The sequence below is a fragment of the Rhynchophorus ferrugineus genome, unplaced genomic scaffold (assembly GCF_030347505.1).
Source record: "Rhynchophorus ferrugineus isolate W39M unplaced genomic scaffold, kcgeb_rfMv2 rfM4, whole genome shotgun sequence".
NCBI lineage: Eukaryota > Metazoa > Arthropoda > Insecta > Coleoptera > Curculionidae > Rhynchophorus > Rhynchophorus ferrugineus.
The window spans coordinates 57,823,364-57,850,075 of record NW_027472583.1 but is presented as its reverse complement, the minus strand read 5'-3'; the positions used below and the strand labels follow the sequence as shown (position 1 = coordinate 57,850,075).

Sequence of the window (26,712 nt, the reverse complement as noted above, 5' to 3'; positions counted from 1 at the left end):
GATAAAATCAGTTGAATAAATGTTGTTTTAAGTATTTTTTTGGACAATCTATAAAATGAAACCATTGTGCTATATCATATTGTATTGTACATGTATCCTGGCGTCTTGGAATCTTTTCCATATTACTTTCGTCTTCAGCATAACAAAATACATGGAACCGGCTTGTTGGCGCAGAGGTAAAGGCGACGGAACGGTCCACCTACTGTTGCGGTAGTTGCGGGATCGAATCCTGCTGGGGCATGGTCGTAAATTTATGTTTGTGATTGTTTAATATGTGTGATTGTCCTAGGCAAGAGTGTAAAATCTGACAAGGAAAATGATCCCAGTCAAGCCGGTAACCAGGCTGGATAAGACCGGATGTCTGCTGGAATGATTTCTAAGTTGGTCATTCACCAGTCGGAAGGCTTAATGCGTAGGACCGTGGTTCGGAGCCCACGTTAAACTGTAGGTCCAGTCCAGACAAACCCCTAGTTGATAATAGTAGACTTTAAAATATGTATTATAAAAATACATGGAAATCCCATGAATCCCATTGAAAATACCCCAATGTTCAAAGATGCTCAAAAGATGCGTGTATAAAATTGACAGCTGTCGAATCATTAATTTATGAATTATAGCATTTTGAGTGAATCAACTTTTGTTATTGTGAAAAAGGAATGAATAAAAAGGAATTTTTGAGGGGAAAATATACAGTTGAAGCAAAAACTTGGCTTGATGCCTTGAAAAAACTGCCCCAGGAAAATCAACCATCAAGGATTGCTATGCTAAGTTTAGGTGAAATGAGCACCGAAGACTGAACACAGTGGACGCCCAAAAGAGGTTGTTACCGACGAAAACATTTAAAAAATCGACAAAATGATTTTGAATGACCGTAAATTGATACTGAATGAAATAGCAGATATTCTAAAGATATCAACTAAATGTGTACATCATGTCATTCACGATTATTTGGCTATGAGAAAGCTCTGTGCAAAGTGGGTGCCGCGTGAGCTCAATTTTGACCAAAAGCAACGACGAGTTGATGTTTCGCAGTAGTGTTTGAAGATGATCAAGCGTAATAATCCCGAGTTTTTGCGTCGATATGTAACAATAGATGAAGCATGGCTATATCATTTTACTCCGAAATCCAATCGACAGTCATCCGAGTGGACGGCACACGATGAACTCGCTCCAAAGCGTGGGAAAAAACAACAGTCGGCTGGCAAGGTTATGGGGTCTGTGTTTTGGGATGCGCATGGAATAATTTGCATTGACTATCTTGAAAAAGGAAGGACCATCAATAGCGTTATTGGACCGTTTAAAGGACGAAATCGCCGAAAAACGACTGGATTTGAAGGAAAAGGAAGTGCTGCTTCACCAAGACAATGCACCGTGTCACAAGTCTATGAAAACGATGGAAAAAATCCATCCATCGGATTTTCGTCGGATGAAGAGGTGAATTTTGCCAAAAAAAAAAATGTGTTTTACTATGGTGGGCCGATTGATGAAAAAATTGAAATCGTTCACCCCTTGTACCACAAACCTTTTCAAATCATTCTGCGTTCTTGCATGTATTCTTCATCTGGACCTTGATTACTGCATCTTTTTCGTAATTTAATTTTTAATGTATATGTCACATATTGGATATCAAGCATATGTCAAGTTAAAGAGCATTATCTTCCTTCTAATATGATTTTTTCACCAAATTTTCAAATATGAAGTTCTCTTATTGTATTTTTTATAGGTTAATCAGCATACATGGTCCATCATTCTAAGCCATTTAAATTTATTGGTCCAGGCAACAAAACTCCTAGCGTTTGTTGGGACTAAACAATAAATATTTGTAACTGTAACAATCTCTCATATTTTCTTCTGCAAATACCCAGAGATTATTCAAGTTTTTGAATGGACGTGGCTCCAAGTTTCCTTACTGTATAGAAAAACGTTTATACAAACTAAATTTAATGAATGGAATAATTCGCATTCGCTGTGTAATAAATGCACGGGCGGAACTAGGAAAACTTCCATCAAATAATTCGGCGATTTTAATAAATCCTATTCCAAGTTTCGGTAATTAAGTAAATGTTTGCGCAATTAGTCAGCGTCCGAACTAATGGACTCGCCTATTCGCTCGGTAAGTTTTGAAAGTACGATTTATCAGTAAATATTTGCCGGACCGCCATAATGGATGCGTAGGAAAAAATGGAAATCCGTGGGACGTGGGCTAACTTATTCTTTGATCAGTTTTTATCACGCCATATAAATGATGGAAAAATTAGTATGAAGAATTATACAATGTTGTTAACGTTTTTAATAGTTAATTTGAAATGTCCCGGCCTACCATAGTCAAATATGTTTTTTTAGCAAAACTAGTTTTTTATTCAACATAATTGCCTTCAAGGGTGATACACTGATTATAGCGACCCTTCAAATTTTCGATGCCAATTTGTTGTACGATTTGTCCTTTGCTTCAACATAGGCCTCAGTTTCGGCGATCACCTCTTCATTCGACGAAAATGTCTTTCCAGCGAGTATACTTTTGAGTTCTGAGAATAGGAAATAGTCGCTGGGGGCGAGATCTGGAGAACACGATGGATGAGGAAGCAATTCGAATCCCAATTCATGGACTTTTACCATAGTTTTCACTGATTTGTGACACGGTACATTCTTTTGGTGAAGCAGTACTTTCTTATTCTTTAAATGAGGCCGTTTTACGGCTATTTCGTACTTCCAACGGTCCAATAACGCCATGTAATAGTCGCTCTTGATGGTTCTTTCTTTATCAAGGTAGTCAATGAAAGTTATACCATGCGCAGCCCAAAATACAGACCCCATAATCTTGCCAGCCGACTGTTGCGTTTTCCCACACTTTGGTGCGCATTCATCGTGTGTAGTCCGCGTGGATGACTGTCGATTGGACTTCGGAGTGAAATGATGGAGTCATGTTTCATCCGTTTTCACATATCGACGCAAAAACTGTGGTTTATTATGCTTGATCATCTTCAGACACTGCTCCGAATCATCAAATCGTCGTTTGGTCGAAAGTGAGCTCGCGCGGCACCCACTTTGCACAGAGCTTTCTCATACCCTAATATTCATGAATAATATGATGTCCACGTTCAGTTGATATCTTTAGAGTGTCTGCTATTTCTGTGTTCCCGGTCTTGGGTGCTCATTGCACCACATCTAAACTTAGCATACCAATCCTTGATAGTTGACTTTCCTGGGGCAGTATCCGGAAACTCGGCATCAAGATAAGTTTTTGCTTCAACTGTATTTTTCCCTTCAAAAAGTAGTATTTTATCAACACGCGAAATTCCTCTTTATCCATTTTTTTTCACAATAACAAAAGTTGCTTCACTCAAAATGCCATAATTCACAAACTAGTGACCCGACAGCTGTCAAATTTATATACGCATCTTTTGAGGGCTAGGGCTAACTAAAAAACATACGGATATAATTCTTTTTCAATTGACGTGTTATTCTTTGATCAGTTTTTATCATACCATATAAATGATGGAAAAATTGGTATAAAAAATTATACAGAATTTTTAACGTTTACATTAGGGAGTCTATATTAATTCGTTCAATTATTATCAAGAATTAATGAAATCTTGTACAAAAACCTAAATCTTATATTTTCCTGTTTTTAAAGAATGTGTAGTCAAAAGTTATAGCATATGACCAAATGTTTTTTGTTATATTTTAAAGTATTTTCAGCCAATTACAATTTATCAGTACTAATTCTAGAGCAGTTAAGAAACTAATTCATATGCACATTATAATTATTGAAAAAAAGTTTTAGGAATTATTGTTGATGGATTTGTTATGACGATAATTTAATTAGATTTTTAATATTGTAGGCTCGACCGTTATTTGTAATAATATTCAAGATAATTATTTAGAAGGAACCACTATAGTTTTGTTAGGTATTCCACTGTGCTATTCGTTTACATATTAAATCTACTGTTATTAAACTGCTAAAACCATTGAAAGACAAATTCGGTCATTGAAGCTAGTAATCAGATCAATATTATATATTACAAATCAGATATCATTATGACATATTTTTACAAGCAGTTGTCCAGTCCAGTCTTGACCTTGGAATTTAAAATATACACATATATGGGAATAAATTATATGTTCATGTGGTATAGATAAATAGAAAACCTTATATAAGACTACTATATACTCTGCTAAAACCAATACACAACAATTTCTCTGACTTAGGTTGACAATCAAGTCAGTATTATATATTTTATATCAGATATTAGTTTTACATAGTTTTACAAGCAACAGTGTTGATCAGCTAGGTTTCTTCAAATTAAAGGCATTTCTCACTAATTCAAAAACTTTCAAAAAATATATTGGTTATATTTTAGAGCCTTCTTTTTATCAGCTTTTTATTCTGATTGCACCTACTGCGTAAGTTGACCTCCATACTACGGTCGACAGCATAAAGTCTACAGCGGGGATCATTTTCCTTGTCCGATATCGTACTTTTGCCTTAAGGAGAATTGTAATTATAAACAAAAATACACATGTAGTTAGGACCATGTCCCAGAAGCATATTTTAATATATTCTGCTGATGGTGTTTTCGTCTGTAGAGCAATAAATGGTTAACTAAATTCTGCTAGAATTGGCTTATTTGGCGTTTCTTCGCAATTCACTTGCAGTCAAGACATACTGCAAGATTATATGTTAATAACTCTGTGAGGAGCCATGTATACGTTATCATGTCAGAGATGTTTCTCTGATTTAACCTGTAATATGATGTCGACCAAGTTATCATTGAATGAAGTTGTCATTTCTGTAGAACACAATATTTGTATCTATTATTTATCTATATCTACATCTATATTTCATTAAATGAGGCGGCATATAGTTGTCCGATTTCTCCGTAAACTGTATGATATTCAAACGTTTTCGGGCAGTTGACACATCACTATTGAATTCATCTTCTGAAATCTCTAAAATAAGATTATAGATAATTTAACTCCCAACCAGGTATACAAAATAATTGATGAGAACGTCGAATACTTGATATATTTTTGGCTTTTCATTAACATTATTATTTTTTATATAGAAAATAAAAAGAATCAAGAAAGTAGTCCGAGTAATAATTTTGATCTCATAGACAGATATTCAGAATGGTTAAGATATTCATCGTTCTCTAGTTACATATACTCTGTTTTCTTTTAAAATGTTGCTACGGTAAAAAAATGTGAGGTTCGGAATAGAAAATCATCATCAAATGTTGAAAAATTTTGTTCTTTCAAAGAATGTTTCACAGTTATATAACGCTCAATGTTGACAGTTCATTTTAAGGGTTTTTTTTTTAAAGATAAAATATCGACAAAATGATTTTTTCTCAATTTTGCATTATAATGATATTTAATGACAATTTCCAGGTAATAATTACGACTGACTATACGCAAAATTAAATATACTTGTTACTTTCCTATTTCTGTTAAATAATACAAATCCGGAAATATATTTTCTTACTTAAAGAAAGTTTCCTCTTATATCCCTAAATTAAGTAAATCCTAAATGAAGCGTTTGAACGGCCACGAAAAGGACGAATTCCTTAAATTGACTTGATTCGTTAGATAATTTCGGGCTACGCAGAAACACTATTTTTAGCCTGGAAATGTGGAGGCTAACGGCTTCAATTAGTCTCCGACGAAATAACCTGTGAAAGTAACCATCAATAGGATTTGCTTCTATTTTTAGATAACTGTGGCTTTTGCTTTATATTATTGTACATAGTGTCGTTCTATCGCTTGTTAAATAAATCAATTTTGTATAAAAACATTTCTATAAGCATCAAAAATATCATTCCATTAATAGAATTAAGCTTTATGTTAACTAAGTATGAATGGGTGTACTACAAACGGAAACATGGGTAGCTGTCATTCGAAATATTAAAACTTAAACAAGGGACCACCCTATTTTCATCTCTGCCTTTGAAAGTTGTTGAGTCAGTTGAGACTGGCAGATTTTCGTAAAACCTTGAATTAAACTGAATGAACTGATTCAAAAAAGCTTGGAATCTTGCTAATGTCGTTATTTATGGACGAGTTTAAGTTAAACTCAGTTAACAGTAAACAAGAAATTATTTCGATTAAGTTTTTGATAATATACGAGGTGAATATACACAAGGTATGATCATATCAACAAACCTAAGCAAAAGTTTATTCTTTAAATTATGAAACTTGGATTTACGAATTTTTGAAGATTGGTATCAAGTCATTTTTTTGGTTCTAGAAATTACAAACCGGTTGGAAGTTTGAAGGGTTTGTTCCGATTCTATTTCCTATTCGTCCATTCAATATTTTCAAATGTCCATGTAGTACTTGTTCTAAAGCTGTTCTATATATTTGTTACAATATAAATAAAGTGCGCTAATGGACCAAATAGTTTTTGTGAAGGGTTATATGAAACTCAGAGATATTGCTAATATCTATGATCGATATTACAATTAAAAACATATGTTATTGGTGAATCATTGTAGAAATAATCCAAAAGCTAAAAGTGCGCACAAATCGACTTATGCCGACTAACTTGGCTTTCAGAAAAATAGTTCTTTTGATCGATTTTTGTTTAATCTTATATAATTGGAGATCATATATGGTTTTAATATGTTACAATTTCGGATTAAGGGTCTCAAATCTAAACTGAAACTTTCTAATATATCATTGACTGCCGAAAATAATGTCGTACGTTCATATATTTTATTATATTGATTTTTTTCCACTTATCCTTCCTATAACTTCCATATTCCTTTGTATGTGAGCAACAATCTTCATTCGCTATCCCTGATACTATTCGCACTCATTAATGCATACCAAAATAGGCTCCTAGTCATTACTAACCTATTAAAAGAAAGTTACAAATTATTTTGCTCCTATATGTCTAATTTTAGGTAATATAATGACATCAGATCGATATTTTCTCTTCAAAATATGTTTAAAATATATCCTATAACTTGTAAGTCGCTGAATTCAGCTCGATTAATTATAATTAATTATATAACAATTATCAATTATATATAATCCATGCTATAGTTATTTTTCCCTTTGTCTAAATTCCTACAAGGTTGAATATAAATTGTTAAAAAACTGGTTGAAAAATAGATTAACAACCACCATAAGGAATAAAAAATATTCAAATGCAAATTATGAATTCTGTCAACTTTGGAAAACAAAGAATGGAATTGGAATCTAAGAAAATAATCTTAACACACTGCAGCAAAAAGGGCATTGGAAAATTATGCAAAGGATAAATGTGACGAAAGGAAAAGATTATTAAAATAGTTCTTTGCTACAGCAAATCGTAGAACATATTGAATATAAAATATACTGACAAAACATTAACTTCTGACAAAACAAGAAATGTATAATCATGCAGCAAACTCATATGAAAATCAATCTTGCAACTTAAGCAAAACCAGCCAAGCAACTTAAACCAGTAATCACGAGCCAAACAAATCAGTCAAATCGTGCGACCTCACTTTAGTTTGTATACAGCAAAGTAGGAGGTCAGGAAATTAGCTAAAGTCGTATTAAGTAAGTAAATAAAAAAATATCTTAAGATTTCAAACCAAATTATTCCGAACTATATTCGTCAAGCGAATAACAACCCTCTTAAAAATGCCAAGAGAATATTGTGACTAATTTATATGCCATTAAAATACCAAGGCGTAGAAATAAACAGATAACAAAAAAAAACTTCCCAGGTATTTTTCTGTTATAAACCACCAGGGTAGCGTCAGTTTACGGCGAACAAAGAGCTTTTTAAAATTCCAGACTATCCTCTAAATTTGCTTTCGATTCGAGACCACTCCGGACCGAGCCGTAGCATCTGATGTTGCGCGATGAATTAGGAAAAGGGCTTTAGCTCGATACTGCTCGAAAAATTCCATTCTCGGTCTGCAAAGTTTGTCTGTTTGGTCAACGTGCCTCCTCTATATGTATGATCGAGCCAAAGAGACAATTCCAATAAATTTCGTTACGGATATCCACGAAATTGTTCTCTATGTGCATGCGATAAGTTTCATCTTCTAGAGCTATATATATTTCTATTAATCTTTGATAGTTGTTTCTGTTAGGTTCTTGTATGAATTCTAACTATCTTTTTACTTTAAAATAGTCAATTGTCGAGAAAAATTAGTACCATATGTTTTAAAGCAATAAAATGTAACTTTTTTTAAAATTTAATTTAAAACCATTTTAATTGTTTATTTATTTATCATTTTTATTTCTAGGCATTTATCCTTCAGTTTACGTGCAATGTTCTTCTGAATGGCACTGCTTCTAGCCCAATTTCCATATTATTCTGTCCAAATTGTATTTCTTTTCTTAATCTGCTAGGACGTCAACAATCTGCTCGTGGGCAATAAGTATTATTATATGATTTCAGTTATACAATATAACTCTCCTGACATGTAGAATATCATTTCAGTAAGTGATCAGTTATTTTTATGTCTATCCTAACTTATTCTAAAAACAATTGTAACTTATTCTAGAGATTATTAAATCCTACTCTATGTCAGTTCGTATGGTAGTTTGCGTTTGAGCCTACGCACTTCACTTTCATCGCGCATATTTAACTGTTTGGCGAGTGCATTGGAATGCACCAATAGTATTTCAGAGTACTTTACTCTTTAGTACTTTATTCTATTTATATTTATACTTTCAGAGTACTTTATTCTAGCTAAACTGTAATAGATCATATTAGATTAAGGCAACTTACACGCTTAACTGTGATTCAGGTGCAGGGAATATGTTGTATAGAGGAATAGTTTAACCTAGATGCCTGTCAGCCCCTTCGTGACCGTAGAGCTTCAGTTGCTATATTTTTGCTCGGATTTTTAACTTCATCAAGGGGTATTTCCAGTAACTGCAGAATGGTGGAAAATCCAACGTTAAATTCTCTTCTTATTAGGATGATTAATTTTGTTCTTGTTAAACCAATTAGTTTGAAAGAAAGCAGCCTTATGGTACTCTCAAAATCCTACTAACTGCGTCCGTTTGATATATATGCCATATATTAAAGTACTGAAAGGATTTTTTTTAAAGAAATACTAAATTTATCTAACATAAACCAAACGACGTCTCTCTCAGTTCCATCATTCTAAAAAAAAGCTTGCTGATTTCCCTCCTTCGTTTTGCCTATTTTGGAAAATATTTCTATTTATTTGCTTTTTATTTATTTATTTTACTTATTCATTTCATCCTTTTATTATTAATTTTCGGTATGATCTTCCTTGTTCGTGTTATTATTTATACCAATTTGTTCCCAATCTTTAACCTGTTATTTATGCTAATGCCATTTTTCTACTCCACCTATCGTTCAACTGTTTCACTCTATGAATCATTCTGTATATGTGGATAGCCACAAAATCAATATTAACATTAAATAAATTAATGTTTCTAGTCTCCGAATAGCATAACTGTTATACTATAGAAAAAAGACAAAAACAGTTTTACCGCCTATTTTACACAAGCTATAGAATTGATGAAACTTATTTATCAAAGGTCCGTTTAGTGTTCAACCATTTTTGGATCATTTCCTAAAGCCACTTAAGTACACATAATCTATCGTTTAAGATAAAGGTTACTCTAAAAATATTACCTCATATATCAGGAGTTTCGAAAGCTTCTCAGTGTTTCGGCCATTTGGTTTATAAATATTCAGAGTTTTAGGCCTATTTAGGCAATTAGGCGTATTTGAACGATTTATTGATCTTTATTATTTGTACAGTTCAAGGTAAACTGGTTTAATTTTATTCAGCTTGATTTTTCGTTACTTATACTGACTTATATTGACTGAAGATAAAGGTTACTCTAAAAATATTACCTCATATATCAGGAGTTTCGAAAGCTTCTCAGTGTTAAGAAGACTTATTACGTACCCCTCTTTCTCCAATAAGATAATATACCGTTAAAAATGCAGATAAAAATAATAATTTTAAGTAACATTTTTATATAAAACATAAGATGAGTAAAAAGATATCTTTCATTAAGTATAATTAACCGTAATATTCAAAGATAACGTATATTGAAAAATGAAACAAAAATTAGAAACAACTCAAGTTTCGGCCATTTTGGTTTATAAATATTCAGAGTTTTAGGCGCATTTAGGCAATTAGGCGTATTTGAACGATTTATTGATCTTTATTATTTATACAGTTCAAGGTAAATTGGTTTAATTTTATTCAGCTTGATTTTTCGTTACTTATACTGACTTATATTAACTGAAGTTAAAGGTTACTCTAAAAATATTATCTCATATATCAGGAGTTTCGAGAGCTTCTCAATATTAAGGAGACTTATTACATACCCGGCTTTCTCCAATAACACACTATACCGTTAAAAATGCAGATAAAAATAACAATTTTAAGTAATATTTTAATATAAAACATAAAATGAGTTAAAAAATATATTTCATTAAAGATAATTAACTGTAATAATCAAAGATAACGTATATTGAAAAATGAAACAAAAATTAGAAACAACTCAAGTTTCGGCCATTTGGTTTATAAATATTCAGAGTTTTAGGCCTATTTAGGCAATTAGGCGTATTTGAACGATTTATTGATCTTTATTATTTGTATAGTTCAAGGTAAACTGGTTTAATTTTATTCAGCTTGATTTTTCGTTACTTATACTGACTTATATTGACTGAAGATAAAGGATACCCTAAAATATTATCTCATATATCAGGAGTTTCGAATGCTTCTAAGTATTAAGGAGACTTATTACCTACCCCTCTTTCTCCAATGAGATACTATACCGTTAAAATGCAGACAAAAATAATAATTTTAAGTAATACTTTTATATAAAACATAAGATGAGTTAAAAAATATCTTTCATTAAAGATAATTTACCGTAATAATCAAAGATAACGTATATTGAAAAATGAAACAAAAATTAGAAACAACTCAAGTTTCGGCCATTTGGTTTATAAATATTTAGAGGTTTAGTCCTATTTAGGCAATTAGGCGTATTTGAACGATTTATTGATCTTTATTATTTGTACAGTTCAAGGTAAACTGGTTTAATTTTATTCAGCTTGATTTTTCGTTACTTATACTGACTTATATCGACTGAAGATAAAGGTTACTCTAAAAATATTATCTCATATATCAGGAGTTTCGAATGCTTCTAAGTATTAAGGAGACTTATTACCTACCCCTCTTTCTCCAATGAGATACTATACCGTTAAAATGCAGACAAAAATAATAATTTTAAGTAATACTTTTATATAAAACATAAGATGAGTTAAAAAATATCTTTCATTAAAGATAATTTACCGTAATAATCAAAGATAACGTATATTGAAAAATGAAACAAAAATTAGAAACAACTCAAGTTTCGGCCATTTGGTTTATAAATATTTAGAGGTTTAGTCCTATTTAGGCAATTAGGCGTATTTGAACGATTTATTGATCTTTATTATTTGTACAGTTCAAGGTAAACTGGTTTAATTTTATTCAGCTTAATTTTTCGTTACCTATACTGACTTATATTGACTGAAGATAAAGGCTACTCCAAAAATATTATCTCATATATCAGGAGTTTCGAAAGCTTCGCAGTATTAAGGAGACTTATTACATGCCCCTCTTTCTCCAATAAGATACTATACCGTTAAAAATGCAGACAAAAATAACAATTTTAAGTAATATTTTTATATAAAACATAAGAAGTGTTAAAAAATATCTTTCATTAAAGATAATTAACCGTAATAATCAAAGATAACGTATATTGAAAAATGAAACAAAAATTAGAAACAACTCACGTTTCGGCCATTTGATTTATAAATATTCAGAGTTTTAGGCGTATTTAGGCAATTAAGCGTATTTGAACGATTTATTGATCTTTATTATTTATACAGTTCAAGGTAAATTGGTTTAATTTTATTCAGCTTGATTTTTCGTTACTTATACTGACTTATATTGACTGAAGTTAAAGGTTACTCTAAAAATATTATCTCATATATCAGGAGTTTCGAGAGCTTCTCAATATTAAGGAGACTTATTACATACCCGGCTTTCTCCAATAAGACACTATACCATTAAAAATGCAGATAAAAATAACAATTTTAAATAATATTTTAATATAAAACATAAGATGAGTTAAAAAATATCTTTCATTAAAGATAATTAACCGTAATAAACAAAGCTAACGTATATTGAAAAATTAAATAAAATAAGAATCAACTCAAGTTTCGGCCATTTCGTTTATAAATATTCAGAGTTTAATTAGGTGTATTTGAACGATTTATTGATCTTTATTATTTGTACAGTTCAAGATAAACTGGTTTAATTTTATTCAGGTTGATTTAACGTTATTTATACAGACTGTCAGATTTACACATGTTCTAAATTAATTGCCCTTTAAATATCTGGATCTAATAAAATATTCTTAACATTTATTGATGGGAAGTATGCTCCATAACAATTTATAGATTTATGAATGATGTCAAAATAATTAAAGGTAAACAAGAAAGATGAATGCACCATAATTAATTAAAAACAAAAAATCCACCCGCCATCCTAATGTTAATATTTCGAACTTGCAGATATTTGTAATACTGTAGTTGTCGAATACTTTAATAAGTTTCAATCTCATACGCAATAATTGGCAGCTGCAAAAGTACTGCTGCTGGCTGTTTTTTAATTCTTGGTAATATTTCGGTTATTATTTTTTAAAATATATTTTAGTCTTCTTTTTGCCTATTAGGGTTTATCTGGACTGGACCTACTACTAACGTGGGCTTTGAACCACGGGCATCAAGCCTACCAAATGGCGAGAGACCAACGTTGGAGATTATCCCAGAAGACATCCGGTCTTACCCCCCACCTCTGGTTACTGGCTTGTCGGGGATCATTTTCCTTGTCTGATTTCGCACTCTTGCTTAAAGACAATAACAAATGCTAAACAATTACAGACATAACGACCATGCCGCAGGACTATTCGAACCCGCGACTATCGCAAAAGCAGGATGGCAGTCCTGTCGCCATTACCGATGCTCCAGCAAGCCAGCTATTTTTGATCAAACATTGAACTGTAAACTTTCCAATCCCTGAAATTTGTATCAGAAAATATCCAATATCATCTGTAAATATCTAATCTGATATTGTGAAAGAAATGATCATTTCGATACACTTGACAGATTATTCTCCATATTATTGGATGAAGTTTAGATACTAAGGCTAAGATTCATATTACATTCAAAATACTTTGCATAGTTGCAAGGGTTATGACCTAATTTCATTAAATTAGTTGATTGATAGATACATTTGTAATTACAAAAAATATATATCTAGAGCCTTATCCGTTATATAAATAAAACATTTTGTGATAATGCCAACTAAACTTAAATAATAAAGAGTAACAAAATTAGAAGATATAAAAATAAATTATAGTCGGAATACAATTCGTACGCAAGATATCTCTTTGATGTAAAAGCAATTAAATATGTATGAATTAATTTATAGCCGGAAAGTTGAGGATCATTGACATAGAAACTACAGACAGACTAGATTTAAAAATTAGAAAGGTATATTGGACACTAAATTACAAAGTCAAAGGAATCCTTTTGATTCTGTTTAATTATTAATTTAGAATACTGCTAACGATATTTTTTAAAACATATCAGCAAACATATACCAGAAATCTAATGGAGAGACAGTTTCCTAAATTTTCCAGTATTTTATAAGCCATATAATTCCCTGATAATTATAAAGTAAAATATAAAATTTAGTTACCGTTTATTTTATACTACTGAAAACTGAAATACTGAACGGAACTATTAAGCCTATAAATTAGTTTTTTAGTGATATTTTTTAAGATAAATTAGTACCATATATTTTACTTTTTTCCCATCTTTCTTGCAATTTAGGGATTCGATCTCTGAAGAACTATGCATCTTTTGAGAGAGAGAGAGGGAGAAAGAGAGAAAGATATTGACTAAAATTGAATTTTTATCACATATATCATTAAAATCAATGCTTTCGGTAAAAGGTATTTTGTTGAAGATTGACTAAGTTAGACGAATGATTTATTTTAAAAAAATATTATAAGGACCACATTACCTTATTAAAAATTGAAAAGGATCTATGATAAAGTCTATAGTTTTATATATTTTTTAATTTATTTTCGTTATCGATTTTTCCACTTATATTGATTAACTTTAATTAGAACTTAATTATTCATCATATAATTAACCTCGATTTTTTCAATAGCAATCGTAAATAGCATGTCAAATACTACACTATTAAAAAATTGGAACAAAATCACATAATTGATACTCTGTATTATTTTATTTTTTGGAAAATAGATTTATATACAAAAGTTGAAACCGAGAGTTTGAAATTGTTGTTCCTATCTGCAATACCTGGGGCACTATAAGGCCATTTAAAAATCTATCGAAGCGGTAGGTTTTTCAGTAGGTTGCAACGTCACTTGCAGAGCCGCGTTCCTTTTTCATATACCATACAATCCGGAATAGACTAAACGAAGTTTCAATTAAACGACGCTTTTGTGTTTTAGGTCCAAATTGGAAAAATATTGAACTGGAACGTCAAGCCAAACGTTACATGACATCGACAGAACGCTTGATTGATTACGCCAGCGCGAAACGAATGGAATCGCCGACAAATTGTTCCTTTCTCGTTTTGGTCATCCTCTCTTGTTTGTAATTTGATGCAGCATTATCGTATTGCTATCAATACTTTATATTACAGATTGTTAACAATCTGTCGAGCTTTGCTTTGAATAATAATAATAAAATTATTAGGAGACTGAAATATCAGATCGAGAAATAAGTATTTTAGATTTTCCTAAATAACGATTTCCTTTCACAATACATATTCCTCTAGAAGAGTTTATTCAATGAAGCCATACTATAGCGCGATTGAAAGGCAACTGTCATTAGTTTATTGAGTCAACATTGGTTACACTTAAACATCTTTAGTGACACCTATAACTATAAAATTATACTGAAGACTGAAATGTCAGATCGAGAAATAAGTGTTTTAGGTTTTCCTAAATAACGATTTCCTTTCACAATACATATTCCTCTAGAAGAGTTTATTCAATGAAGCCATACTATAGCGCGATTGAAAGGCAACTGTCATTAGTTTATTGAGTCAACATTGGTTACACTTAAATATCTTTAGTGACCCCTATAACTATAAAATTATACAAATATTATATGTATATTTAGTGACAGGGTGAAAATCTTGAGAGATTGACTGAGGAGTTTCTAACCAACTACAATTTGTTTCGAAAATATCGTTTAATGGTTTAAATCTTGGTTCAAAATAGGACACATGTATACCATCACGAATTTTAAGAGTTTCAAGAATTTTAATTTATGTAACTCTTTAATCATGTCTTTACCTTTCGCCACAGAGATTGTTCCCAATTGTTTGAAGAATTTGGGAATGATCCAAAACCTTAGCTATGCTCTGTCGTATGAATTTAGCATGGCAATCGGAAAGGCCTTTTGCATGGTATTGTTACTGGTGATAAAAAATGGATCCCTTATGATAATTCAAAACGAAATTAGGATTGGAATGGCCTAGTTATGAATCAACATCAACACCAATGACAGAGCTAATATTCATGGCTCCAAGCTAATGCCCTGTATTTTGTGGGATCAGCTTGGTGTGATATTAGTATTAGTATATAGTGAGCTGCTAAAACCATCAATGACAATCGCTGTAGACTACAACTGAAGTTTCCGATCAAACACTGCTCAAGAATGATCGAATTACGAGCACCAATAGACACAACAATATTATTCTTCGGCAAAATAATACTCCAAAAACATTGACTGATACAACAAGTGATTTACTACTACTTATTATCCTTTACTACCTTCTTACCTTTATTATCCCGACAAATAAATGGTGGGCCTAGCGTCAAAATGCAATATACGATATATGTTGTACACAAATAGGTTTTGATGGTCATACAATAGGTGGCGTTGATAAGGCATCATCTACATCCATTGTTATTATTATCCTCCTAAAAGTTAGTATGTGTCATTGACTATGCCATTCTTTACACCAAGAAAATATAGTTCCTCGAAAGAACATGAACAGTGGCCCAGCAAAACATGTGGTGATTCTTACAAAAGGTTAAGAAAGAATTCAGTACGACCAGCTTAAAAACGCAAAATATACTAGGCCATGTAATTTTTGCCAACATTATTACAAAAACTTTATCAAGAACCATAGGGAATACTGAACGCAACAGTAGCTGTATGAAATATATAATACCAAAAATATCTTAAACCACAACATCAGACCATTGAGTTTAACCGAAAAATTTTACCATCAATACGGAATCAATTAACAGGTAGTTTCATTAAAATACATTACACCAATATCTCTGAAAATCTTCCAACATTATATAGGATCTACTAATAGATAAAAAGAATTGCTTATTTGGCATTCTCTTTTTTAAATACTTTGGTACAAGTTTCGATAACATAGTTACTGATAATTTATCTATATATCAAATTACTAGTCAGCAAAGGAAAGCAATTTACAACATCGACAAAAAATGTCTCCAAATTTTATTATTGTTTTCCTTTTGATATTATAAACATTATCACAACATTTAATGTATAATAATTATAACAATAATTTTTATTACATAAAGTAACATAATTAATATAAATTATCTCTTACTCTATATATATCACATATATCACACAGCCTGCAAAAAAATAGGATAAAAAAGTTTCCAAAAATAACGTTCCGTATGGAAGTCCTTCGCTATATCTCTCTTTGATGTGAAACATATTAAATATGTATGAATTAATTTATATCTAGAAAGTTCAGGGTCAGTTGCAAAGAGACCACATGCAAACTAGAGTTAAATATTAATATCAAAAAAGAACCTAGATTAAAAAATGACCATTGGGTCTTAGTAAGTGAAAGCATATTTATAACGAGAAAATGAAAATGAATTAATTGAAAGTATTGTGGCTTATATATTTGTAACGGGGACAGAATTTAACTATAGTCAATTCAAAATAGTATCAATATATGTCTGTCTAAATTTGTAAATTCGTCTTACAGTCAGACAATATTATCTTTGTCATTTTATTATATTTAAAATGAGATAGAATGCTGTTAGAAGAGTTCGAACATGTAACGCAATGAGCCTGCAAAAGTTGTCCCTTTGTTAAACGTCTGAAAATTCATCAAAATATTATAATACGGGTTATAAACCGACAAACTTTCTTTCAACCCTTTGCTTTGATAAATTTGAAATTGCCGCGGTTTTTAATGAGAATATTTTTTCCGCCTTACAGAATGTTATGGCTACAGATAATTATGCCTTCCTCCCTATGACTGCACTTTTAATCCAATTGAGTTGCAAAGAATTATTACAATAGATATTCAGGTCGAGGAGAATATTCAAACCAAAACTGTCTTTATTTATGGAAAGAGGCATTCTTAAAAATAACACTTTCGGTTTTTGTGAGCTCTATCAGACATATTGAAGAAGAAATTGACAAATGGTATAATCTTGAGCTGAACAGCTTAGTTATTCACTTGATTAGTGTTTCTGAAAGTGACAGTGACTGGATAAAACCTTATGAATGTTGATTTATGATTCAATGCTGACAATTACCAAGACAGGGTGATGAAAGAGGAAACCACTAAAGGTCAGTATACAATTAATATACTTTAGAGGTCGGGAATTGTACTGTAGAGTGTGAAAGATCTATGAGCATGTGTGTTATTGTTCATAATATACATGAACGTTTGGTTAACATGTATGAGGAGAGAAATAACACTAACTCTTTTGCAGATATAGTAAATGCATTAAGGAGAATGCACTGATTAAATGTAGTTATATCAAGAAAGATATCTACAGATAGTAACAGGGCAAACTAAAGAGAAATATAGTAATATCATAGTGACTTTACAAGGATACATTGCATCGAAAGAAACAAGAACTAAGCCTAAAACATAAATATGCTCTCTAATGAAAGTAATATACATTACTCAGGTATACAAATGTTAATTATGTGGTTTACGCTTTCGAGGGATATCACTACATACAAAAACGCGCCCTACCGATATTAGTGTGGAAAGAATCTCAATCATAATAAATGCATTTGTTTTGTTCAAATTTACTAAAACTCAGAGTTTGCGACGTTTTGACAGTTCTCCCGTGTCACTGCTATTTTGAATTGATTATAAATAATCTTCGAATTCTTGTAGAATTATTAATGAAAATAATCCCAAAAGAGTATCTCAATTTATTTTTGGTTCATTATCTTTGCTTTAACGGCATATTTTTTGATCCCAGTCAAATCAAGAATATTTTCTTGTAGATATTCTGGCTAAATTCCCGTATATCTTATAACTCTTAATCAGAGTATTGCCTTAGTAGGCTATGCCAGACCATCAATAACTTAATATTACGTAACTTTTCCTGATCTTGAACTTAATAATTTTCTGTGTTTCCCACATTATTGGATATTGTTACTTTTAATTGTGCTAAACCAGCATTTACATATCGACATTGATATTATCTTTTATCTTTTTATTTTTAATTTTATTTATTTTATGGAACTCTCCATGAGCTGTTTTCACTAAAATATTATAAACAGTTTCAATATAACATTCTCAAGTAGAAATGCTTCCATACTGGTCTTTATACCCGATAAACTAGTGTCCAATACATAATTTATTAATGAATACAAAGAAATATTTTCAAATATAACGTATTATCTACATTCATCTAGATAATCTTTTTTTCCCTCATGGATATAATAGTCCAAACGAAAATAAATAGGAGGTAGGAGGCCTTATATCTAAATTGCTTAGTTCGAGTTGCACTTTGAATTCAACTGTCTCAGAACAAAAAATAGTATTAGGAAAAATTTGTGCATGAAATATGTGTTAAAGTCTTAGCCATTCTTTGAGAAAAGCTTCAAAATTAATTTGTACACCAAAAACCAAGAGAAAATTAACCAAATTAAGAAAAATGCTAACTACTTACAGATGTGTAAATATATTTATTGGTATACATATGAATCACATTCTAGCTCATTTAAGTTATCTAGACTATCACAGTCCCAAAACTTAATACCTCAAAAACATTTCGGATAACATATTGACACTAATTCACTTTACAACTAAGAAAGTGCTATAACTGAAAGAATATAATGGATATGTTAATGATGCTACAAGTTGTAGCCTATTTGGAAATTCCTCAATATAGCCAATGGTTAAATAAAGATATGAAGAAAAATACTAAGATGTAGAGCTAACTTCCTCATAAATGAGATCTAGGGAAGTTTGATACGAACATATATTTTGAATGAAAAACTGATTTGCATAATATTCATATTTTGTAAAATTATAGTATATATAAAACCCATCAATTACAAAAGTATCCTGTAGCAGATTTTTATATTTCCTTGGTGTAAAAGATCCTACTAGTTCTAGATATTACAAAGTTCAAATAGAGTCACTAATATATCTTATTGAAAATTATTATTGAATTATAAGTACATTTTGAAAATATAATTAAATAAAATTTATTTAATCTTTATAATCTTATAATAACATTCCATAATTATTTTAGAATATCGCACTAGCGTAAAACATGTTTATATTTCAAAATAAAATCAATAGAGCTCTTTTTGTTTAAAAGAAGACATATTTTCCTTCGAGTCGACTTCATTATACATCTGGAAATTTGGCCGAGGCGTCGAATAGAAAGAACAAGCTTTTCCGTGTACACGGGTCGAAGGCAGCGCCATCTGAACGGAATTATTATATCGAATTTTTATGCAAATGGCCTAATAACAATGCAAAGTGGCGCTGTATCTTGCCTGAATAAGCTAGTTACGATCTTATCGAACTGTACAGCTGTTTCTTCCACACATTGGGAGTTTAACATTCTGATATTATGAGCTGGTACGCGAAAAGATTGCGGCTATGGCAATTTTCCAGCAAAATAACTGATAATAACTCCTAAATTAACATAGAATTTAAACTGGAAACAACTTCCGGTTATTTAGTAGTTTTAAAATGGGATACAGCGGTATCTGGCGCAAAATATACAAGGCTTGGTTTTATTAATTATATGTTTCGGATTACTAACCTTTCTAGATTTTTATTCCTTATCATATTTTGATAAGGCATTATCTACAGGTTGACATCATTATCTACAACCAAAGTTTTAGCAATATCACATACAATGAAAGTATATATTTATTGGAACTAAATAAGTTTGATGATTTTTTGTTTTATTTTTAAAAGTTTCGTCGTTAACCATAATTTCTTCGTATATTTCAAATGGTTTTATCGTGATAAAATTGTCTATATAAACCTTTCCGTGTAGATTTTATATTAATGTGGATAATATTGTGATATTGCTAAATATCTTCTACTAGAGTAAGATGGCTCACTATGCTCTCTAACTTTGGTTTGGTTATGTTAATAATTTGGTATGAAGGCAATGTATATATTCAAAGCCAGAAATAAGTGTTGTGACAAAAACAAAGAACATGTCTGATTATCAGATGTGGGTCATAAAATGTTTTTTATTTGTTATACTCAGTAAAAAAACGATGGTACATGAGAACGATAAATGATTTTTTTAGATCAAAAGCATCACTGTCGTGTTGTGTCGCTGCTCAACAAGCCGCCTCTTCTTTCCATTAGATAAAATCATACTTAAGTAATAATTATAAGTAAATTAATAGTTTTTGTTCTCCAAATTATTTTCACTTATTATAGTACCGCAGTCGGTGGGATTCCTAGGAGATCATAAGACTGGACTAATTATTAAGAAAAGAAGACAAGTTACCGTTGGATTGGCAACCGTTCCGCAGTTACTCGAAGTGTAGTTCCGGTAGATCCGGCAAAATATCGCAGCTGAAGCTGTAAGACCACAAAAGGTAGATTGAAGGTGCCTAGCGACACCTGCCATAAAATATTCCTATTATCAGCAGCGTTTCTTGGCGTAGTTAAGTAGAATTCATGCAAAAGTATCGCAGTTGTAAGGCCATGAAAGGTAGTCAACGACTCCTAACCATAAACTATTCCAAGTAAGAAATATTCAAGCGTTTAAAATCACCCCTAGCCCGTGGAGTACCGGTACAGTCGAATCAAAGTTCAAGGTGTAATGCCTCCAAATGCGGACTGATGTTGATGCGAGTTAACATAGTTCATTGAAATTTCAACAAAAACTTTCAGTTCTGCGTGAATCTTCACCAAATGTGGATTATAGTGGCTCAGTTTCTTAACCGTAGATTATGAGATTCTGGAGTCAGAAAAGCTGGGAGACCATTCAATAGAGACATGTGGAAAGATTGATAACATTGTGAGGATCTTGAAATGTACAAACACCTAAACAAACTCAACAGAGTCTAGACCAGCAACCTTACCTGCTACACAATCCTCCTATTTTTCAACTATTTAATTAAAGATGAATTTGATTAACAATAATGATTATTTTCGGCACTTGCATCACAGTTCCAGGTGTAAGTCCATAGAAGGTGAACTGACGTTGATGTGAATAAACATAGTTGACTGAAATTTAAACCGAAACTTGCAGTTCTGTGTGAACGACCGCGAAATATGGATTACAATAGCTATACCCAGAACTAAACATGAATGACAATTGGTTTATATCATTACACTTCATGTTATATACTTATAATTTATTCCTTTTCGAAACTTTCTTGAATTATATAATAGTCCTCTAAGTATTATAAATATTCCGATATTATACCGCTATTTTTACTAACTAATAAAATAAACAATGTAAATAGGAAGTAAAACTAAAAGTAAAAGTTGTATTTAAATCAATAATTTTGTATTTTTGCTTTTTTAGATATATTTGCCTTGAGGACCAGTATTGCAGGAAATATTGACGGCGTAATTCGACAAACAATGTCTCTCTATGTTTACTTGAAATATACTTGTGGTTGTAGGTATATTTAAATTTACTTATTAAAAAAACAAGGTAACGGACATGAGATTTGAACAAGTAATTATTCACTATATAGTAATTTTTCTGATAAGGGGTGCGGCAAAAGTACCCCTACCACTTTGATTGCGCGCCATCTTGGTTATGTGACCTTCAGCTCAGTTTCACTTTAACCTTTGTGTTGTGTAGATGTTCAGATTTTATTGCGGTTAAACATACATCACAAGAATGCCCAGAAATAGTGACAATATTTATTGAAAAGCAGCGGAAATTGCGTCAAAAGTATCCATATCGTCCCGTGCCTCACAAAACCACAATTTATCCTTTACATGCGAATTTTTGACAGTACGGCAGAACAGCAGAAATGCCTCGTTCTGGAAGAAAACGGACGTCTTGTGATGAGATCGATTTGAGGACAGTAATGCAATCCTAAGGCTGTCTGGTGAATTTGATTTTTCGCCTAAATTGATAATGAGTAATGCAGGCGATGAAGCCCATTTTCTTCTCGGTGGCCATTTCAGTAAACAGAACAGTCGCTTTTGGGGGACATAGAATCCCCAATTAATTCATGAGATATTGCATCTACTAAAAACAACAATATGCTGGAAACATCATTGGTTCCTTTTTTTAAATGGTTAAGGTGTTACAGTTAATGCTAGTGCTGAACGGTACCAAGACATGATTCGAAATTTTCTTGTGCCTGAAATGGAAGAGCAAGGAATAGAGGACATGCGGTTTCAGCGAAAACTATTTTCCTGAAGTGGCTATTTAGCATGGCCAGCCAGATCTCCAGATTTAGCAGCACCAGACTATTTCTTATGGGATTTTTAAAATTTTTAAAAGTTTATGTCGATAAGCCCGAAACGATTCAACATCTTAAAGACAATATTCGTCACGAAATTGAAGAAATTCAGCCTCAGATCTTGCAGGATGTCAGGAGAAATGTCTTAAAAAGCCTAAAGTTGCATAGCGAATCGCGGTCACCATTTAGTGGATATATTTTTTCGATTACAGCGGACCAAATAAACTTTGTACGAAACCCAAACATAATTATCATTTCTTTGGGAAATGTTAGAGATAATCAAAATTATAGCGGGACTTTTGCCCCACTTTGTCCTAGCTTAAAGGGTTTTTGTTCTTTCAATCTATGGATATGTTCATTCTTGTCTAATATTTGTAGTACTTCCATATTTTTATGCTCACACAATCTCACTCGGTGTTTTGAGTTTGTAATTATTCCAGAACTAATTATAACTGCTATAATTTTTTGTACGTGGAGTTTCATTTCATAGTCCACTCGTTAATGTTATTGACAGTGAGTGACAGTTTTGTCAATGCTGTTACTCCTTTACAAACGTTTTCTCAATATGCCGAGTGATTATTTCTAAATTTGTTTGTTAAAATCTACAAATCAATAGATCAAATCAACAGATCAAAACAGATCTGTAGTAATTTGTTTGAATTCTAAACTAATAAATGAAACTTAATACAGGGTGAGTTGACCTACGAAACTAAATATTTTATGAGCCGTATAAAAATTACAGTTTTCCTGTTGACGCTGGACTGCAATCAATTTCGCTCAAATAATTTCCTTTGAACTTTTTTTGTTTAGGCGTTGAAGCCATTAGCTAACAAATATATCGGCGCCGGGGCGATATATCACCGTCACCGTGTGCGGAATGCAGCAAATGATCAAGCGATAGGTCAGAAATTGCGTGCAGCGCGTGTGTACATTGTAGCTGACGCCCATTTCCAATCTATCACACAGAATGCAGAATGAATTCCTCGAGATTACGATAACGTTATTAACCGTAATTGCGTTAGCTCGAATTGGATAACGAGAATGGTCATAGGTTGGACGCTATAAAATTATTGGTTTAGACATTTTTAAAGTTTGGTTTTGTTTTGTTACTTTGCCGGTACCAAGAAATATTATTATATTTATTATATATATATATATATATATATATATATATATATATATATATATATATTAAATATTAGTTCTTAATGTTTTGTAATTAGATACGCGAACTGTTATCTGTGTTTTTTTTTGTTAAAGCAACAATACTTTAACCAAAAATACATTCCGTAAATTCAGTATTTATAGTTTATTCATCAGTGAATTCACGTCAGCAGATGTTCAGTGAATCGACTGCCGTAATTTGTAAATTCATTCTATAAACCGGCAGCATTTTCTCTCTCATTTTATTCTAGTTGAAAAGAGATACAATACTGTCTGGTACGTTCGAACAAGTAATCAAATCACCCTGAAACATTCGCCAGGTTGTCAAACGTCTGCAAAATTCTTCAAAATATTAATTTTAATAAGCGAAAAGGTACTATGCTTGTTGATAAATTTCAAATCGCTGCTTATTAACAGCCCATTGCCAGAAAACTTTGTTAGAGCGTTAAGCAGTTTTACTCTTAACAGATCAGTTGTAAAGTCCCCGACCGCACACATTGATGGCGCTACTAGAATTAAATCCATACGTTTTTTAGTTAGCCCTAACGCTCAAAAGATGCGTGTATAAATTTGACAGCTGTCGGATCAATAGTTTGTGAATTGTAGCATTTTGAGGGAAACAACTTTTGTTATTGTGAAAAAAATTGAAAAAAAAATTCGCGTCTTTATAAAATATTGCTTTTTGAACGGAAAATATAGAGTTGGCAAAAAGTAAAGTTTTTGCTAACGTGGCTTGATGACGAGTTTCTAGACACTGCCCCAGGAAAATCAAACAAGGATTAGTATAAGTTTAGACGTGGTGAAATGAGCACAAAATACGGTGAACGCAGTGTACACCCAAAAGAGATTGTTACCGAAGGAAACATTTTAAAAATCCACAAAATTATTTTAAATTACCGTGAACTGAAATTGAATAAAATAGCAGACACTCTAAAGATATAAACTGAACGTATACATTATATCATTCACGAATATTTGAGTATGAGAAAGCTCTGTACAAAGCGGGTGACGCGCGAGCTCACATTTGACCAAAAACAACGACGAGTTGATGATTCGAAGCAGTGTTGAAGATGATCAAGCAAAATAAACCCGAGGTTTTGCGTTGATATGTAACGATGGATGAAACATGGCTCCCTCATTTCACTCCGAAGTGCAATCGACAGTCATCCGAGTGGACTGCACAAGATGAACCCGCTCCAAAGCGTGGGAAAGAGCAATAGTCGGCTGGCAAGGTTTTGGCGTCTGTATTTTGGCATGCGCATGGAATAATTTTCATTGGCTACTTAGAAACAGAAGGATCATCAACAGCGACTATTACTTAGTATTATTGAACCGTTTGAAGAACGAAATCGCCGAAAAACGTCCGCATTTGAAGAAAAAGACAGTGCTGCTCCACAAAGACAATGCACCGTGTCACAAGTCAGTGAAAACCATGGCAAAAATCCATCCATCTACCGTATTCTCCAGATCTGGCCCTCAGCTACTGTATTTCCTGTTCTCAGATCCCAAAAGAATGCTCGCTAGGAAGATATTTTCGTCGAATGAAGAGGTGATCGCCGAAACTGAGGCCTATTTTGAAGCAAAGGACAAATCGCACTACAAAAATGGTAGCGAAAAGTTGGACGGTGGCTGTAATAATTGTATCACCCTTGAAGGGAATTATGTTGAATAAAAAAAACTCATTTTGCCAAAAAAATAGGTATTACTTCTAAATATTAATTTGGTACGGTTTCTATTAAATACCCTTTAGCTTGTTGCACTGAATATTACTGTGGGCATGGTCACTGAAATATTTCAAAAAGTGAGAAGTATTCATGGATTCACCGAAAATAAACCGTCCTCATACAATGCGAGTGACGAATTTAGCTTTGTCAGCTCTATCAGAGATCAACTATATTAAATGTATAATAACAGTGAGTAACTTTTTCAATATCAACATAAATTAATACAATACAGAGATATGCAGATCTTGAGTGTTGTAGAAGATCCTAGCTTACACTGTTGGGTAATATAGGAATTAAAGTATGTAGAGATAACCCACGAAGAGGTCTAATGGAACATAAAAAGAATAAAATATTTAACAGCATATAATGAAATCATTAAAATCATTTTCATATTAAATTTGGTAAATGGTATTGTGTTAAATATTTCACAATAAAGAAATTTTACTAATTTATTGATTGATTTCATTTCCTATACAGACGAAGAACTTACTTGTTACTTTTAACTCTACAACGATACTTGTAGGTGGATGGGTTGATACTTGACATTCGTACAACCCAGCGTCAGATGGTTGGACGTGTTTTATCAACAGGCCCCAATTTTGTAAATGTCGGACATGCTCCACCATATATCGATCATCCGCATTGTAAGTGGCTACACCCACTGTGAGCAGATGATAATCCTGTTTTCTTATCCAAGAAACCTGCAACAAATATTTAATTGTCAAAAATAATGAATAGTTTCACAATTCAGTCAGTTGAAAGTTTCTGTTCTTATATATGATTATTTCTTGCTGTTAATATATTTGTTGAGCTTCTTAACGCACATTATAACAGGAATTACGAAAATAGAAGTTTTGTGGTTCTGCAGTGTAACTTAGCGACAAAACATTAGCACACCATACGTTTTTAATAATAAATCTTAATAAAAATAAATTTGTAGCTTATGGATTCTACAATCAGAGGTCGTTAGCTATGGTATCGATGAGATAGAAAAAATATTTGTATTATCAGACTTAGAGTTAAGAATAATCGCTATTTGATGCGTGGTAAAAACATACA

At 32.0% G+C, this 26,712-nt stretch overlaps 1 protein-coding gene across 1 annotated transcript in view; it reads right to left on the bottom strand.

Moving 5' to 3' along the window:
• Positions 1-26,712, bottom strand: part of LOC143196091 (lachesin) — a 226,092-nt gene that overhangs the window by 75,201 nt on the left and 124,179 nt on the right. The window contains exon 4 of the mRNA XM_076403678.1: positions 26,144-26,354. Coding sequence (XP_076259793.1) covers positions 26,144-26,354 — 211 coding nt within the window. The remainder of the gene's footprint in view (positions 1-26,143; positions 26,355-26,712) is intronic.